Source organism: Phoenix dactylifera, chromosome 5, assembly GCF_051530095.1.
Source record: "Phoenix dactylifera cultivar Ajwa chromosome 5, Ajwa_hap1_PhDact_Kaust_v1.1, whole genome shotgun sequence".
Taxonomy (NCBI): domain Eukaryota; kingdom Viridiplantae; phylum Streptophyta; class Magnoliopsida; order Arecales; family Arecaceae; genus Phoenix; species Phoenix dactylifera.
In genome coordinates, this window is record NC_143194.1 from 27,374,094 (window position 1) to 27,392,100 (window position 18,007).

An 18,007-nucleotide genomic window follows, 5' to 3' on the forward strand; every position below is an offset into this window, starting at 1 on the left:
AGAATTTAGTATAATTATTTTGCATCATTATTTGTAAATTATACTCATAGTTTTTATTTCAATATCAAATCTATATTAATAGAAATGCCTTAACAGTGGTATCTCTCTATTGCAGATATGATGGTCCCATACATAATGAAAGTTAAAACCAGGTATATTTGAGAATTGTAGACAAAAAGCTTGGACATCTCTACCGGCCAGACGCCGAGTGTAAATTGGATCTCATTTCCACATGATGATGAAGCATGCTTTGGACTCAATCCCCAAAGATTTGGGGGACTCAAACATACTTCGAATTAGAACACATTGGCAGTGAACCTCCCATGCATGCCCGAATCTACGCTAGTTCTGGGTCTAGTTTTACTTTCATTCTTCCTTTCTACTCCAAATTAGACCACAGAGGCCCATGGTAGGTTAGTCCTGGGTTATAAGCCAACAAACTTTCAGCCATAAAGTTTCTCACCATGCATGTTTTGGGTGGGGTCTAAGATGGTTAAAACCAATGAATACCAATTCTCCATAATTACATTACTGTTAAAACCGACCAAGACTAGGCTTCCAGTTATAAAAATAAGAATAGAGATGGAGTTGGATTATTCTACCAAATCAACATATTAAACCAATTAACACAGCCGCAAGTGGGGCTTATTCCTTCAATTTCACCACAACTGTAAAAATTCAATGAAAGTAATATTTCAATTCACCCAACACTTGGGCAACAGGTAAAGATGCGGCTAAACAATAATTTGAGAACCCACTAGCCTCCAAGGACAGGACAGGACAGGTAGCACCAAATCCCATAAGGATTTTTGAACCTGAGCAGGATGACTAACCCAAATGACAGTTAGAAAGGTTAAGAAAGAAGCGGGGAGGGAAAGACTGAACCAGATATCCTGAAGAATGCTTTTGAAGTGCTGCCTAGGATTTCCAGAAGAATTCTACTGCTCCATCCCTACAAAACAAGCCACCAATTAAAAGGCCTAGTGTTAAAAAAACATTCTCCCAACCAAGTAGTTGTACACAGGCATGAATAGATCCAGCAAAGCAATATGAAAAATGCAGTCTTAGGCAGGATCAAGACAATGAATTGTGCAAGCAATGTATAGGGGGGGAAGGAAGCCTACATGAAAAGGCAAAATACCATTGCCATTTTCATGTTCACGTGTGTACAGATTCTGAACTGCTCAATCTAATAGTAAACCAATTTGATAAAGACATATAGAGGCACATCTAAAGGCTGAATTACAGAAAATATGCCTTTAGTTCTGTGCCACTTGGCATTTGATTACGCGTACAGAGCAAAATGTGTGTGGTAAAGTTCCTCTCACAACAACCTGGGTATTCAAGTCAAATATATACTAGAACTTCCCCAACATACAGCTTAAGCCTTGTATATGATATGAATGTCCAATAGCATGAATTTGGATAAACCTTCTACGAGGGAAAGATAAACATGATGAAAATTTTACCGAGGCGCAGAGAAAGTTGAGGTTTCCCTTTTAATCTTTGCAAGGCAAAAGCATAAAATGGAGATTTACAAGTTGAAATACAACACCCAGCCACTGAGTTACTACTATAACTGATGCTTAATCCACAACAACAGTGAAAGAAAAAAAAAAATTAAAGAAAATTAACTGATTCACAGACTAAAAATAACATGAATGCATTTTACTACCAACAAATACTGTCAAGGCTGTTCATAGATCAAATGTAGTTAAATGAACAAACATCTATAATTTTTAATTAACTAGGTCCATCTTACCCACTTAAAAATAAATAGTCAATCTTTATAACAGAATAAACAGTCAATATTTTGTTAGCAAAAAACAAAATACACTTTCAATTTTAAAGTCTAATAACAAAACCAAGGTAAATACATCAAAAGTAAAATCAGTGAAGAAAAGACAAAAGTCACAGTACAATCTCCTACTTTTACAGAAAATGAGATAAAGCACATGAGAGGTGTTACATTACCTACTTAGAGAACATTCATGAAGTCGCTGGAAATACGAGGACTCATTGGGTTCCACTCTTTAAGGATCACCATTAAATCCAAAGAAACCTTGGTTCAATATGTCTCTATCATCATCAGGACCCGAGCCATTTGTGGGAGATTTAATGTCATCCACAGCAAACTGGCAGGGCATGCGAGTACCTTGACCAATGAAACCAAGACTTCTCCCTTGTCCTTGATCCGGTAAAGTCTGTGACATTGTCTCACCACCCCGGATGTTGCTCAAGTTAGGCAAACCAAGATTTCTCCCTTGTCCCTGATTAGGCAAAGTCTGTGACACTGCACCAGCACCCTGAACGTTGATCAAATTAGGCACGAGACAAGGTGATTGATTAACAGGACCAATATTCCCATCAGGGGTCTGTGCCCTCCAACCAGTGCTGACATCAGTACAGGATGGCACTGACGAATAAATTGATTTAGGAATCGAGTATTTATTTAGTACAGTGATATCCTTAAAGCCTTCATCCGAGACTTGTGCCCGACCCAGTTGTGCATTATTTGACTGAGATGAGAGTAGGCTGTAGTCCACAATTGCACTGCTGTTCTTATATCTGGAGCTATAGCTAAGTGGGGCAGTACCGCTCCCTTCCTGAAAACTAGTCAACAGCTGCGGAGGGACTAGCATGCAGTTCTGATTTATGAGACCAGGATCATTTCCACCTTGGAAACTGGTCGATGATGAATTCAGACCTATGAGACTAAGATTATTACCTGCCTGCATACTGGCCGATGACCTCGGGGGAGCAAATATAGAGTTCTGATTCATAGGAGTAGGATTATTCTCTGCTTGTAAACTAGTCGATGACTGAGAGGGCACTACTACAGAGTTCTGATCCACGAGCACAGCCTTCTCCCTTACCTGAAACCTCTTCGACACCTGAGAGGGAAGAACTAGACAAGATGGTTGCACAGTCATTGCACGATGGGATTCTGATAGCACAGGATGAGGTTGTTCCTGCTGTAACATCGGGACCAGCAAGTTACTATTCTGAGTGCTACTTAACCCTCCAAGATTGCTGCCAGAGACCACTGCCCCAAGGTTATTGGAGGACCAAGTAGGAAAACCAGAAGACAAGCCCCTAACAGCTACATTTGATTGAGGGAACTGTCTGGGCATGTTGGCCTGGCATTTTGTCAGAGGTTGACCAAACACTATGCCATGTTCCACAGGAACAGATTTAGCTCCCCGAATTGAGGCTTGTGGAAGAATTGATTGGTCCATTTCTGGCATTCCTAAGCTGCCAGCAGGTCGGCCTAAGAGCTCATCTTGCCAAGCAGCCAACGTTTGTGGAGGAATTTGACCTGAGATAGTCAAAGTTTGGAAATCAAGGCTTCCAAGTGAGGGCACTTCTGCATTTGAGCCAGCGCCAGGCAATGAAATAGGAAGTCCAGTGTGGTGTTGAGCTGAACTCAGTCTCTTCAGATACAATCTGAATTTCTGCACAAGTTCAACAACTTACTAGAAAATTAGAATTATAGACATGAACTACAAGGAAAAACTGAAAAACATAATTATGGACTATGTACAGGGAATCAAAAGGAAATATGTTAATGGTTCTATAATGTTCCTGTATCATTTATTTTTAAGTTTTCTTAATATACTTTTCTTTTTTACTATCATAGTTCTTTAAGTACAATCAAACTCTGATTCATGCAACCAGCCCATCATTTGCTACATATTATGGTGGACCATGTACTGGCCAAGACAGTTATGGTATACGAAACTGCTATGGAACCCTTAGATTAGCTGCTAAAACTTCTTTCGACCACAGTCATTACTTTCTTTTATAAAGTAATCACATGTCATGTATGATATTGATAACAATGTCCTGCATTATCTTCCTTCAGGAGGAAAATCAAGAAAGTGGAAGGCATATAAGGTAAAGAAGCTGTTGAATATTAGGAACATCTTCAGTAGCATTTTAAGTAACATATTCAGATCTTACCCCTTTAGTAGGAGCAATATTATGTGTTTTGTTAGCAATACTCTTAAGGTGTTCTTCCACCCATATTCCACTTAATAATGTTTTCAGAGAGACCTTCACCATAAGATTGTAATCATAGTGTTTCCAAATAAATGCAACTCTTTTATTTCTGTTTGTTCCATCTTTTGCTATAGATATAGAGTAACTGAAGAAGAAAAGGTGCATCTTTCATTGGCATAATAGAATTTTTAAAGCTTCCTAGATAAGTAAGATTCTTGCTATAGCGTTGCTGGAAAAAAAACAGAATGTACCAACTTTGCATCATTTATCTCAATTTACTCGTTGATGAACTTCAGCATATGAACTCAGAGTACAAATTTCTAAAGAAAACTAGAATATGCAAATGCTTCCAGAATGTTTCACATATAAAATCACCTGAAAGCTTAGCTATGCTTTTGCGACCCATAATTCTGACACTTCACATATTACCTTTTCGACTAGACCCTACGTGCGCTAGTTCAGAAAACCATTATGAAGACATCCTTTCAGTTCCAAGTCTATGCTTATGCTAGAATCCCTTCATCTGTAATTCATGTTTGAATAGAGACTGGAAAGGTTATGCATCTCTCATATCTCATACTAATCAACCCGAGCAGCAATGCCATTAATATAGCTGACTGCTGATACTGTGTAGGAGCTGATATATTGATAAGGATTTTTTTTTTTCTTTTGTTAAAGGTCCTTATAGTAATCATAGGTGTCTGGAGGGTTTTTATAACAAATAGTCACCATAAACTTTTTCTTGGCACCAATTGTTTCTAACAACCATCAATCTTTTTCAAGAACTAATAAAGTGTTTTTTTTTGCATTTCATGTTTTTTATATCACAATTTTTTCTTTTATCATAGGATTTGTGTTTTAGAATTTCATATATCATCATTTCCTTTATCACTCATAATGTTGTGAGCATAAAATACTTCAGCCTTTGAACTCTTTGAGTTAGATTAATTTGCTATGTTACATAAATCATCTATTCATAGCAAATTCATGTCTCACTTCAATTGATACTAAATCCAGTCGCTGAATTGATGTGAACTTGGATAAAAACTGGGTTACCTTAGTTTTCTTTACCATGAAAGTATCCTCAGTGAAACATTACAAACACGATATTCAACATGTTGATATTTATGGTGCCAGTAAACTAGTCAGAAATGATCTCACTTGCCATGTTAGTATAGGACACCTTGCACCATACAATTTGGTAGATGCCTTTAATTATGTTATGATCTTTCAACTGAAATGTTTTGCCCAAGCATAGCACTAAAGAGATTTGGATGGGAGATTTACTAGCGAAACCAAGGCTTTAATAATGCTGATATCACAAAATAATGGAGCCCTCTTTTTGAGGTGAAACGAGGGCTGGAGCCACCAATTTATTGAAAGAAATCAAAGAATACAACAGCCTCCGAGGAGGAGGAGTGACTACAATACGCACAACCAGAGTTCAAAAAGAAAGAATACAACAGCCCCTTTGAACTGTTATTTACTGCTATAGCAAAAATAGCATCTGTTATGCTGTTATTAGCTGTTATAACAAGAAGTAACTGATAATAATGAAAAAAACTAAACCGTTTTTCAATTATGTTGCTGTCCAGTAAATAAAAAAAATTAATTTCTTCCAGCAGATATGGACATTTGGATTTAAAAATAAATATTTATTCAATTGACAGTGAAAATGCTGACCATTATAACGGAATAATGACTAAATAACAACCATAGTATCTGTTATAAGTTCCAAAAAATGGCCCACTTGGCCTTCAAGGCTCCCACCTTGATGTTTTGTAGCATATCTGAATATGGAAGATGGGGTTGATTTATGCATTAGTACTGGATGTTGCCAAGTCATTACCTCCCATTGACAAAATTACATCTTACTTGATAAACCATTTTCCTTTTTCGGATTACAACTATTCTTTTAGATTTCTCCTGGTATTTATTAGCTATATGAATTTAATGTTTCTGGGCCACCTTGACTCTTGGTTGCCCTCCTAGTGATAAGCTGCCAGGTTGTCCATTGGTACTTGTCTACCTCCTATAATCTGATAGAACATTAATAACTGTTATTGAAAACCTTGCGAGAAACTTTTCAGGTTTAGGTTGTACATTTTATTTTGTAAAAATAGAATGAGTACATCACTACAATGGGTTTCAACTTGCAACCCATTCAAGCTCAAGAGAAATTTGTAAAATATTTAGTTGAGTCAAACTCCCCGACTACAAATAAAAACAAACCACCTATATAATTTTCATGACTCTAATTCCTGACAACATCATATTGGGTTTATTTAATTTGGTTTGTTAAAAAAGCTTGTTACAAATTACCTAATAAAATTTCAAGAAGCTTCTTTAAATGTGATTCCATTTTTTCAGTTCTCAATAATTTATACGTAGAATACCAAAAGGAGTTATTCATGTTCAAGCGAGTTTCAACAATACCATTGTAACTGATGCATAAAAGCTTCTGGTTTTTCATATTCTGGTCTGAAAATTGAATGTTTTGGTTCAAATCTAGATGAACAAAGATTTATACAGAGTACAATATAGAGTTCCAACCTCCTCATAAGTTTACTTAAATTGTAATAATTTTTTATGGTAATATTTCACTAATGGGCAACATACTCCATGGCATAATATATTCTTTCCCAAGACATTACACAAACAAGGTTTACAACTTCAGTATGTGAAGACTAACCATTAATCTTAGTAAATGGTAAATATCCAGGTAATCATCCATTACAGTATCCCAATTACAGATAAAAAGAGCTGGTGTAAATTATCTCATTTTGATCCATACAAGAGCAAAGAATAAGATCTCTGTTAGTTTTATGAGATCAGAAGTTTCAACAGCAAGGATAACTGAGCTGTTCTGATAAACCGGTCAACAGAAGAACAAGAAGTATGGTATATTTCACATTTTCTAGCCAGAACATAAAGTTATATGGACGATTGGTAAACAATGAGGAACTAAGATAAGAAGAACAATAAGTTGCTTCAAAAGAAAACTCAAAAGTAGCTCAAAGTCAAACCTGCAAATGGCTCGCAACATTTTCTCTCGTCAGACCTGGAACATCCATCAAGTCAAGAATTCTCTTGGGGACAGCCCCTGCAAACAATTCAGCAAAATTCATCAGTATAATATAGATTAACAACTCCAATTTATATTCATGAGGTCAATCTTAAGTATCATTATTGTAAGCAAAGCAACCAAAGCTAATGACTAAATACTTCTTTGGAACTCATAATTCAAACAATATGAGGCAATGATACAAGGATAATAAAGGGTTGTAAGATACAAAGATAATAAAGGGTTGTAAGTAGTTCTCACTGTCCACTCCAAGCTGGTTTACAGCATTGACAAATTGTTGATGAAGTTCCACAGACCACACCACACGTGGTTTCTTTGATGAAGAATCCATATTGTCTGGTTCCCCTTCATCATCTTCTTTACCATCTCTTCTCTTTTTCTGAGATTTGCAGATACTATCAGTTGCATCATTTCCTGAGGAAGTTTTTTCAGCATCATCAATGACTTGTCTGTTATGGTCAGTATCCTCAAAGCTATCTGAATGTTCAGCTTCTCTGTTTTCTTTCCACTTCTTTCTAACAACATGCTGCCATATGTTTTTCAGCTCTTCCATGCGTACAGGCTTAGCTAAATAATCACAAGCTCCGTGCTTAATTCCTTGCATCACAATACTGGTTCTCATATCAGCCGACATCACTGCAAATCGATAAACAAAACTAGTAACTTTTCTAGAATAGAAGAGATAACTTTCATATAAAAGGAAGAGTACTTACTGATAACAGGAAGATCCATTTCAAGACCAATAAGTTCAAGCAGTTTGAAACCATCCATGTCAGGCATATGCACATCACTTATTACCACATCAAAACCACCCTTACTCTCCCGCAGAATAGATAATGCTCTTGTAGCCATAGTACAAGCTGTGACTGCCCAAAAGAAAGTGCTTCAGTTTTACTTACTCTCATCCAAAGAATTAAGTGATTATGAAAGTAAACTAAAGATCATTTCCCCTCTACAAGATTGTAAGCAAGGTATCAGCATAGATAATGAAATCTGAAAGACATCAAAGGAACTTCAAAATAATTGAAGTGCTTTCTTAGAAGTTACATTGTTTATATTTTGCATAAGACTCATAAATGCCAACATACCAAGGAAGTGATTTTGCAAGCATCATTTGGAAAAGGCCTCAAATATTTTACACACAGATTCCCTGTAGTTTGTTTCACATAAAATGAGTTTTGGTAATTTATAAGTTGGAGTTAATCACAAGTGAAAAGAACACGACAGTTTTACTTGAATTCATTTTATTTCCTCCAAGAAACTAGAAAGAAATTAACTTATCATGTACTGATTACTGACAATCACCATCACACATATAGTTCACTTAATCCAAACCATGTAACTCCAAATAACGGCTTCCATGCAGCCCATCTTAAGTAGCCTCCTCTTAAAAGGAGGCATCCCTAGCCTTCTCTTTCAGCTCAAGAGTGCCTGGATTGCTACATAAGAAAAGATCACATGTTTTAGTACACAAGCATTGAGATGCCAATATGATGCAAACTGCGATCCCTATGATTTGTGCTCATAAGATGGCTACTGGCTGGAACACCCCATGCATGTGACACTTAAATCCTTGTCCGCTAATATGCAACAAGAGACATCTGGCTGTCTGTCGTGATATTCAACCATAGCCATGTGGAGAATGGAAATCGAAACAAAAAAGATATGGCATGCTGGGAAGGCCAAGCATCATTTATAAGAACTTGATAAGAAAGAAAATTCCCCCTTGGAAAGCTGGGCGCTAACTATGGATTTGCATGATGAGAGGATGAAATTTGAAAAAAAACGGACACCAAAGATTTTATAGAAAAATCAAAAGGAAAAAAGGAAACTAAATATTCACAATAACATCCATCTAGGTCCTCACACACAAAATCAAGGTTATATGTGCTTTCAATCTTGTGTACCACACATGCCTGAAAGTTGCTAACAAATATCAAAGAGAGGATCATATATCACACTTGAGTTGGTCAAAGGCTGATGATGTATGCTTATTGTGTTGTACTATACCAACACATAGCATGTTCTAGCACAAAAAGTTACACAACCTTCGCAACAAAATAGATTGCTTTATACGCTTTTCCTTAAGTAGAACTCAATTTTCTTAACCACATGTTAATTCTTACACGATTTATATGGTGTATTGCAAATTCTAAACAAACGAACACAGCCACTTACTAATTTATAAAATTCTAAAATCACAAATCATACTAGATATCTTTCTTGATTTTTGTTTAACATACTAATTGCATAATTCCAACTAATCTATATTTTTCCATGTTAGTAAGACATTGTATATGTACTGCTTTTTAAGGGAAAAAGAGGAAGCTTTCTAGACCTTTTTTGGGGAAAGGGAAGGGGAGTCCCATACAACTATGCATCTCAAAAGCAATGCCTCGTCACTTCGACACACATTGATACAAGCCAATATGGAAAGATATGAGTTTGCATGGACATGGACAATTATAAAGGGACGCACCCTTGTATCATGCCAATAAACTTCGAGCATAATATGTAACATAGATATCATGCACTATGGATGAACAATCCAATCCTTGAGAAAATGAAGTGGGTCAAGAATATTGTGATCATTATGCATTACTCCATCCACATTGATGAAACCCCTAGCTATAAGTTGGATCTAGCACAGTTCTAAGCAATGTTGGGGAGATAAATGATGAACTATTGGTGCCAACTGGGATAGGGTTTTCCCTGTTAAGGAAATGGAGTGGGGGTTTAAGAGAGGGATCTCATTCTCATCCTATTTAGTCTTTTGGTAAATGACCTCTTGATTTTCCTAGCACTTTATTTTTAAAAATCTACTTTTCTTAAAGCTTCCCAGGTTTCAATTTTAGTATGATCACTTCAGATTTCTATCTTTTCTTTTTAATATTCAGGGAACATGATAACTGGTGAAGAAAAATATCTCGATCTTCTCTATCAGGAAAGTTGTGGTACTGTAGAGGGAAAAGACATTTAAAGGTTTTCATTGCTTGATCGTCAAGCATAAGCATGGATTGTAGACATGACTTTTTTGCAAATTATTTAGAGTTATAATTGTCAAAAATAATTTTACTTAAAATACCATATAGTTCTACCTAAAGTGGATTTTTGTAATCATAAATGACCTTACCCTTATTATTTCCATCATATAAATAATATATTTAGTAATTTTGACATTTCTTCCTGTTTATGACATCATAAATTGATCAACCAGCAAATGAATTGTTGACTTGTGATCTAGCCATCAAATCAAGCTGACAAGTAGTCCAGTTTCAAAATATTTGGTCTCATTAGCATTTTCTTTTTAATCTCAAATCTTATGTTACATGAACTCAAGCACAACTTTCATGTATCATTATGTGTCTAAGCATTGGATACTTCTAATTTTAGAATCTCTTCCTTTGGTCCCATAACCCATATCCATTTCTCTGTCACACGTGCAGATATTTTGGTAAACTGAAGGGTCCTAGTAATGTAGCTCAAGATGATACAATTAATTACAATATGGGTTTTGGTAATATTTTTAAATTATAATGTGATAAGAATGTGTATTTCTATCCCCTAACTACTTTTCTCAGAAGGTTTTATTCAAGTTTCTCCACTAATATCAATTATCAGTTAGGTGAAGGAATTAGGATTTACACCACTTTCCATTGTTCCCCAAATATAGTAAATGAATTTTTTGGTTTTTTAAAAAAAAATCTTTGATAATGCGTATATGAAATTGACTATATAAAATTGGCAAGAAAGTACCATTCTATTACTCCAACAAAATAAATTTCATTCTTAATATTTATCATAATCATATACCAAGATAGATATAAATGTATTAACTTGATTAGACTCATGGACTGTCGTACCATCCTAAACCGCCAGATACAGTGCGTACCATACCGTACTAGATCAAAATCAGTATGAAACTCATGTTCAGGTCGATACAGACCCCATATGAAGGTGTGCCGAGGCATACCGAGATGTATCGTGGTATGTACTGACCCATGATGAGGCATTCTACGATAAAAAGCAAGAAAAGTAGTATGGACAGGGTGCATACTGTACCAACTTGTACCGTACTAAACGGGTAATATATTGGTATGGTATCTATTACCGAATTGCGGGCCTTGATTAGACTTAGTTATGTCAACAAAGCGTCCAATTTCCACTATTAAGCCTAAGAAGATCCTCCTATAAGTGTTTAATTATTGAATTAGAAAATTAGAAGTTGCTAGCACGAATATTGTTACTGATTTAAGAGAGAATAATGGAAAGAGAAGGGTGGGTGGCGGTGGGAAAAAAGCCATGTACCCCCCTTACCCAAGACTTCTTTTCTTATTAGACCTCTTGCCAGCCGAAGACACCTTTCCTTACTTAGGGAAAAGAAATGCGGAGGTCTAACATCCAAAAGCCTAAACTGATATGCTAGGCATTTAGTATTATGCATAATAAGATACCGAGAATCCTTCCTAGAGGAAGTCTTACAGCGAGCATACTTACTTCAAATTTTGAAAGCCGTGTTCGACATCACTGTCACTTCTCTTTTTTTAAAAATTTGAAAACAAAAATTTTTTTTTTGTTTTTTTCAAAATTTCTGACAATATAAACATGTCTGATTTATTATTTTTTACTTTTTCGCAACAAAAAATAGAAAAATATTTTTGGTAAGCAAAAATTTCAGAAAATTCAAAATGAACAAAGTGGCACTTGTTCCTTCCCAAAAATCCTAATCAGAGCTCCGATATCTTGTCCGATTTTCTTGACAATCTTTCCCTCTTCTCATATCTTGACCAAGCGTCGTCAATCCTAGCCACTAGAGAAAAAATTTGAAGAAAAAGGAAAATGAAAACTCTGCTTCTTGCCAACCATATCTTCCTTCCCAAACCTCCACCTTTGAAACACAAATCAAGCCCTTTGTCATGCCCTACCTCTTGCTGGCAGAGAAGAAAAAGTAGAAAAAAAAAAGATGCCCTCTTCTTAAAGGACCTTTTCTGGGACCACCGACGCCAAGCACCAGACCGCTATTCCTAGCAACCTAGCCCCTTGTTGCCCTATGCCACCATGCCACTGCCTACCCACCCTTATCTTGCACCTCGGCCAAGCCATTGCCTATTTGCTAAATTGATCTCGAACGTTGAAGTTTCTCTCTGCTAGTGAGAGTTTGGAAGTAGCGGAGAGCTCAATTAAATGGTGTTCATGTTTCAAAGGGGGAGACTTCGGAAAGGAGATATAGTGGGCAAGATGGAGATTTTTTTCTTTAAATTTTTCTTTATTAGCAGGGGGCCAAGAGCGTTGGGCATGGTGGAGGCTTTGGTTCAGGGCGTCGATGTTCCAAAGAGTAGGCTTCAAAAGGAAGGTATGGTGGCAGAGAAGGGTTTCTATTTTTTCCCGATTTTTCTTTTTGTTGGCAAGTGTTGAAGCTGTCATAGCCATAGAGGGCTCGATTTGGATGGGACGCTTGGGAAGAGATGTAAAATCAAAGAGAAGGGCTCATGCTCCGCCACCTCTTTATCATTTCCTTCATCACCCTCTCGTCGTTTCTTCGGTAGCGCCTTGGCAATGATAATGATGACACAATCCTAGAAGCCCACCAGGCCTTGTCCTCCAATCTTGGAGCTAGTCTCCTCGTAGAACTAGTGGACGATAAGCCGCCCTTGCCGATGACCTCGTTTGTCAATAGGCAAAACAAAGGAAGCAAAAGAGGGTTTTGTTCGGAAGGGCTTCAGCATCGACAGTGGAGCCTGGAAGGGGGCATAATAGAGAGTGCAGGGTTGCGCTTGGCAATGGAAGCAGTGGTAGCGACGGAGAGGGAAGGGAGAGAGGTCGTTGGGGTTGTGATTGGAGAGCTCGAGGGGCCGCTTCATGGTTAAGGATGCTTCAATTACTCTCTCTTGCTATCTCTCTCTCTCGGTATATCTAAAACATCTCAATTCTAAACCTTGGTCATGGAGCCACCGGAGGACAGGAATCTCGGCAAGGTGGTGGCGGTTGAGGAGGGAAAGGAGACAGAAAGGAGGGTTTGGGAAGGTAGGGAAGAAGAGAAGAGAGAAATTAATGATGGGAGCCACGTGATATAAGGAGTTGGTTTCATGGCCCAAAGGTAATGGAAGCAAAACTTTCCACTTTCACTTTTCCATAAATTATGTAACTCACTTTTAAAAATAAAATTAAGGGAATGAAGCATCTTTCTTACATCAGATTTTTGTGTTTTTACTTTTATAAATAAAAAATAGGAAAAAAGTGATATCATACAGTCCTAAGATTGCTAGAATTTTCAACAAGAAAATTGGCTAGATTCCTCCCTTTGAACTTTAACATCAATTGGGTAACTAAAATAGACGATCTCTACAATCATAGTTACTGCATTAATCGCCCGTTCAATCAATGATTTACCAAGTATGAATTCTTCAATCAAACTCGAGATTTTGATGATAGATTGTTAAATACCCTTGCCTCCACAAGATTTACAATCTCCATCCCCCTCTTGTCATTCTATGGCCTGCAGATGTGCATTACTCATGGTACATACAATATTGCTATCATTTACGTATCAAAGTTCATACTTGTCCATCAACTTGAGTTGTTCAACATAAACAACCTAGTTTATTCTCCCAATGGCAGCAACTAATGTGATCGAAGTTGAGAACCATCATATTTTTTTCAACTTTTTCTAAAATTCTACTATTAATAGAAGTTGGGTACCATAAAAAATGTTTTTCTTTCTCATATTATGATAAGAGAATCGGATTCTCCTAGAATTATAAAGACAAGGAAGTATTTTAGGGGCCTGGGGGAAAGAGCTGCAACATTATTTTTTAAAGAGGCCTTCAAAGAGTTACACTTTCTTCAAGTCAGTGTTCTGAAACCTGACCAACTCACACAGGTTAACTAGAATTTTTTGGCTTTTAATTTGGTAAGATCTACGAAGGTCGGTAGGAAACTTGATGACCTGGAGCTACGCAAACCCAAAAAATTCTAGGGTTTCCTTTTCCCTCTTCCTTTGAAGCAAAGAAACACAAGCCATGCCAATCTCTACCATATGCTCCGATGGTCCATCCTGTCGGTTTGATGGAGGCAGTGGAGGAAAGGAGCAGTGGCAAAGCTATGGAGGTGGCATCACTGAGTCTAGGAAGAAGGTATGTTCTCTTCCTCTTTTGGTTTGATGCAGCAACGACAAGGCTAAATCCAGTTGGGGAAGAGGTACCATGGCCAAAGCTTTGCGGAAGTGACATCACCAAATCCACTGGGAACAAACGCGCACAACCAAAACTATTGAGACAAAGGTTGCATAGCCAAATCTAGTCAAGATGAAGATTGCACAACTAAATTTGGCCAAGATAGAAGTTACATGACCCCATGTTCTAGTTTTAGGTTGTGCAACTATATCCAAGAGAGAAATGAGAGGCTCTATAAGAATAAGCGGTGGTCACATAGGTGCTTGCTTAATTAGGGAAGAAAGGGACCAGGGTGGTTAGTTGACCGATCCATGGTTGATCCACAATCGAATCGAGACCTGGTGCTTGGTCACCATCGCAATTTATTCTAGTCATTGGGTTCAAAACTTTGGGTTGAGAGACTTGGAGATAGGAGAAGAATAAGGAAGGCAAGAATGTTAAGAGTCCCCCGTTTACAAAGGTAGGAGAGATTGGAACAGAGAAGAGAAACATAAAAAAAGAGATCTCTCCAGCCCCACTATTTTAATCTATCATAGTGGAGAGACATGGAGAGAAGAGAAAGGAACATCCTATGTGTAATTTGTAATTTCCTTTTCTGCCACAAAAATCAAGTTTCCTCTATTGTTTTCCCCTTTCACATCCAAATAACAGAAGTGGCATTCACTTCCTTTTCTTCTCTTTTTCTTCTCTCTAGTTTGTGCTCTTTTTTCTCCATTACCTATCCAAATAAATTGTTAGTTGAGGAGTTAATATGTTGTTTCCGTTGGTAGTTGCTGCCATGCATAATTATTGATAGCTATTTGTCTATTTCCACAAACAACTTCCTAAGTAGTAATTTCCATGGACAACTTCTACTTATGACTTTCGTAGTATGAGCAGCAGTTTTTGGTCAATTCATCATTCAACCAGTCATCTTAGTTGGTCTATAGCAGGTTTCAAAATAGTCAAAACATAACCACATAACTTGTTCATAAACTAGATTAATAACTATAAGTCATTATTATTTTTTTCTAAGAAAAGTAAAGGATCTATTTGGTTGCAGATTGAATTTCCGCATTATTAGAATTAGTTTTGCAGCAAAAATAATCTTTTACATGTAGCAAAACCCAGTTGCCATAATTTGAGTTGCATTTGCTTCAACTACATGTAATGAGACAGCCCTTTAATAAAAATTCTATAAATTGAATAGACAACAACACAAAATTAGTTTAACACCTAAACATTATTTGTGGAATGGATCTATAGCGATGTTTCAAACTATGGATTGACATCAAACATCAGAAATTCTTTTAGATTGAATGTTCTACTAAATCATTCATGACTCTTCAAGATAAAGGTAAGGCCTGAGAATGGAAACTTGACATGTACAAAACAGTAGATAAGGATTTGAAACTGGTTCAATACTTGGAAAGTTGGATTATGCAGAAAGCCTGTTACTAAAAGTCAGCTCAAAGAAAGTGGTGATGATTAGCAAATGCTTCCGCATTTTGTTATGACAGCTGCAATTTCTTTCTCCATGAATGGCAGCAAATATGATAGTAGCAAGGATCCAGCGATAAGTAGAAGGGTACTCCAGTATGGAGTTCAACATAAACTTTACTAGAACAGTCATGCTTAAAAAAGGTATGTCTCATAACATTTTGCTAGTTGTAGATGGTAACTTATAGATGAGTGTTTACGAACATGGTATCAAAGACTGATGTTCGCAAGCTTTCTGGCTTCACTTTGAGGTTTTCAAAGTTTATTCTCTATTCTTGTTTCTTTACTCCAAAAATTCCAGAATTTTTGATATCGAGATGTAGTACATGGAGATGTTGCATAGCTGAAGAGAGGGATCAAAAAACATAGTTAAACAAAGAGGTTAGGTCATCGGCTCCTTAAAAAGGGAAAAAAAAAGGTTGAAGACCTGAAGTTATATTTTAGAGGCTACGCGTCCAGGGAAATTTGATTTTCGATAGCAGAAACAAACACACATTTTCTTTTTAAATATAATATGATTTCTAAACAGCACAAGAAAAACATGGAATTATAATGATTTACTAAAGAACTCAAACACACTCTGAATTCTTATCAGTATGTAATTCAATGAACCAAGGTAAAACCTAGATACATGTTTGATGTTTCCCATAAACAAATGATCATGGGCTAACAATCATCGTACATAGGTCTATCAGCAAAACAAAGGAGTAAAAACAGTTGCATAATGACAATATCCAGCAACCACGGCACAATTTACAGCAAGAAACGACCAAGAGTCAAAATTTAATGATTAGCATGATATTGAAAAATTATAAAAACAAAAATCTGATATTATAGAACAACATCTAGACTTGGAAAATAAAACGTATAACTCCAAATTCACAACAAACCAAATCAAAGACCACTAATAAACAAGAAGGAACCGAACTTTCCCACAGAAATAAAAGCACCGAGACAAGCTCACCATTATAACCGCATTCCAGAAGCATCCGCTCCAAAACCTTCAAGCAGGTGGTGTCGTCGTCCACCACAATAACCCTCATCCCCATCGGGAAATCCTTCGGCATCGGCTCCTTCACCTCGGACGACGACCTCCCGTAAAGGTTCCCCATGCTCATGCTCGACAGCGGCATCTGCTGCACCTTCGCCATCTCCGCACCCCCTCCTCTTAAAAAAAGAAAGAAGAAGAATAAAAAATAATTAAAAAAAAAAACTTTAAACCTATAAACCACCTCAAACCCACACCAGAACTCTTCCCAGCGCTCCAACCCCGGTCTCTCCGATCAAAGCTCCACCGACCTTCCCGCCGATCTCCCACCAGATCCCCACTCCGAAGCCCTCCTCCGCCACAAGAACCCGCCGGAGAAGCCAATAGAAGGCCCAATTCCGGACGGATCCGCTGCGAGATCAAGAACCAACTCCCCTCCCTCCGGCCGCCCCCGGGATTGCCTCCTCTCGATATCGCCGAAGCCTGGCTCGAAGAGGGAAGAGAAAGAGAGGAAGAAAGAATGCAGCAAAAACTGTCCTTTTGGCGTCTCTCTCTTTTATATTTTTCCTCCGAGAAGATCGACGAAGAGTTTATATCTGGTCAGAATGGAAGTGGGAGAGGGCAACAGCACAGGGGGTTGAATCTTTTGGATGATTTCCCGTTTCCAAAATTAGGACCGGTGGCCGAGACTCACGTCACAAGGGAAAAGTTTTTTTTTTTTTTTTTAAGGAAAGACATGTATCTGGACTTAATTTAAAGGCCAGCGGGAGCTCACCTCGGCACCAAGATGGCGGAAGCCACTTCAGAGAGAGAACTACCGGGCTCTCCCTCAGACTATTTCCAGCGAACCAAACAAGCCCTCGTCCTTTTGGTGATAACCAATATAGTCCTTGCCAGGGGACTGCTAGGGACCCAAATGCAATAGTTTGAGGGGCAGCAGCAGAAATGGAAGGTCCTGAGGAACTTGCCTTCAACTTTTGGCCAGAGTTTGTTTGGGCCACTCAGTGTGGTTAGTGTGAGCTGATTCGATGGATTGTGTTGTCTGGATAGGCGTGTAATAAATTTGGAATCAATGTTAAAGGGGAAGAGTAATGGAGGTTGGATAATTTGGAAATGTAGGATGTATTTAAAGTTTGTAAAGGTGGAGAGATGGGTTGGCACTTTAAATGTTATGTTTTGCGAGGGAGGGAATTAATGGAGGTCTTTTGGCCACTTCTTTTTAATTTTTGCCTCGTGAGTTATCGCTTGGGAAGTGCATGGGGAGTTAAGACATTGAAGGAA

General features: G+C 37.6%; 1 protein-coding gene across 9 annotated transcripts; it reads right to left on the reverse strand.

The window, feature by feature from the left end:
- Positions 1 to 614: 614 nt before the first annotated feature.
- LOC103695931 (two-component response regulator ORR21) lies at positions 615 to 17,525 on the reverse strand. Of its 9 annotated transcripts, none has more exons than XR_016413254.1 (7): positions 16,984 to 17,525; positions 16,703 to 16,905; positions 7,801 to 7,953; positions 7,328 to 7,723; positions 7,029 to 7,105; positions 1,975 to 3,455; positions 615 to 952 (listed from the first exon to the last, which is right to left on the reverse strand). XR_016413254.1 is itself a non-coding variant. In XM_089930817.1 (5 exons), exons 1-5 carry the CDS (start codon positions 16,887 to 16,889, stop codon positions 2,034 to 2,036), a joined length of 2,235 nt encoding a protein of 744 aa, XP_089786943.1. In that variant the 5' UTR covers positions 16,890 to 17,425; the 3' UTR covers positions 1,907 to 2,033. The 9 variants fall into 9 exon arrangements, 1 of the variants encoding a protein (XP_089786943.1); XR_016413261.1 differs by having other exon boundaries at positions 1,979 to 3,455; positions 7,801 to 7,947; positions 16,984 to 17,357; XR_016413259.1 differs by having other exon boundaries at positions 7,801 to 7,947; positions 16,984 to 17,344.
- Positions 17,526 to 18,007: the final 482 nt, after the last annotated feature.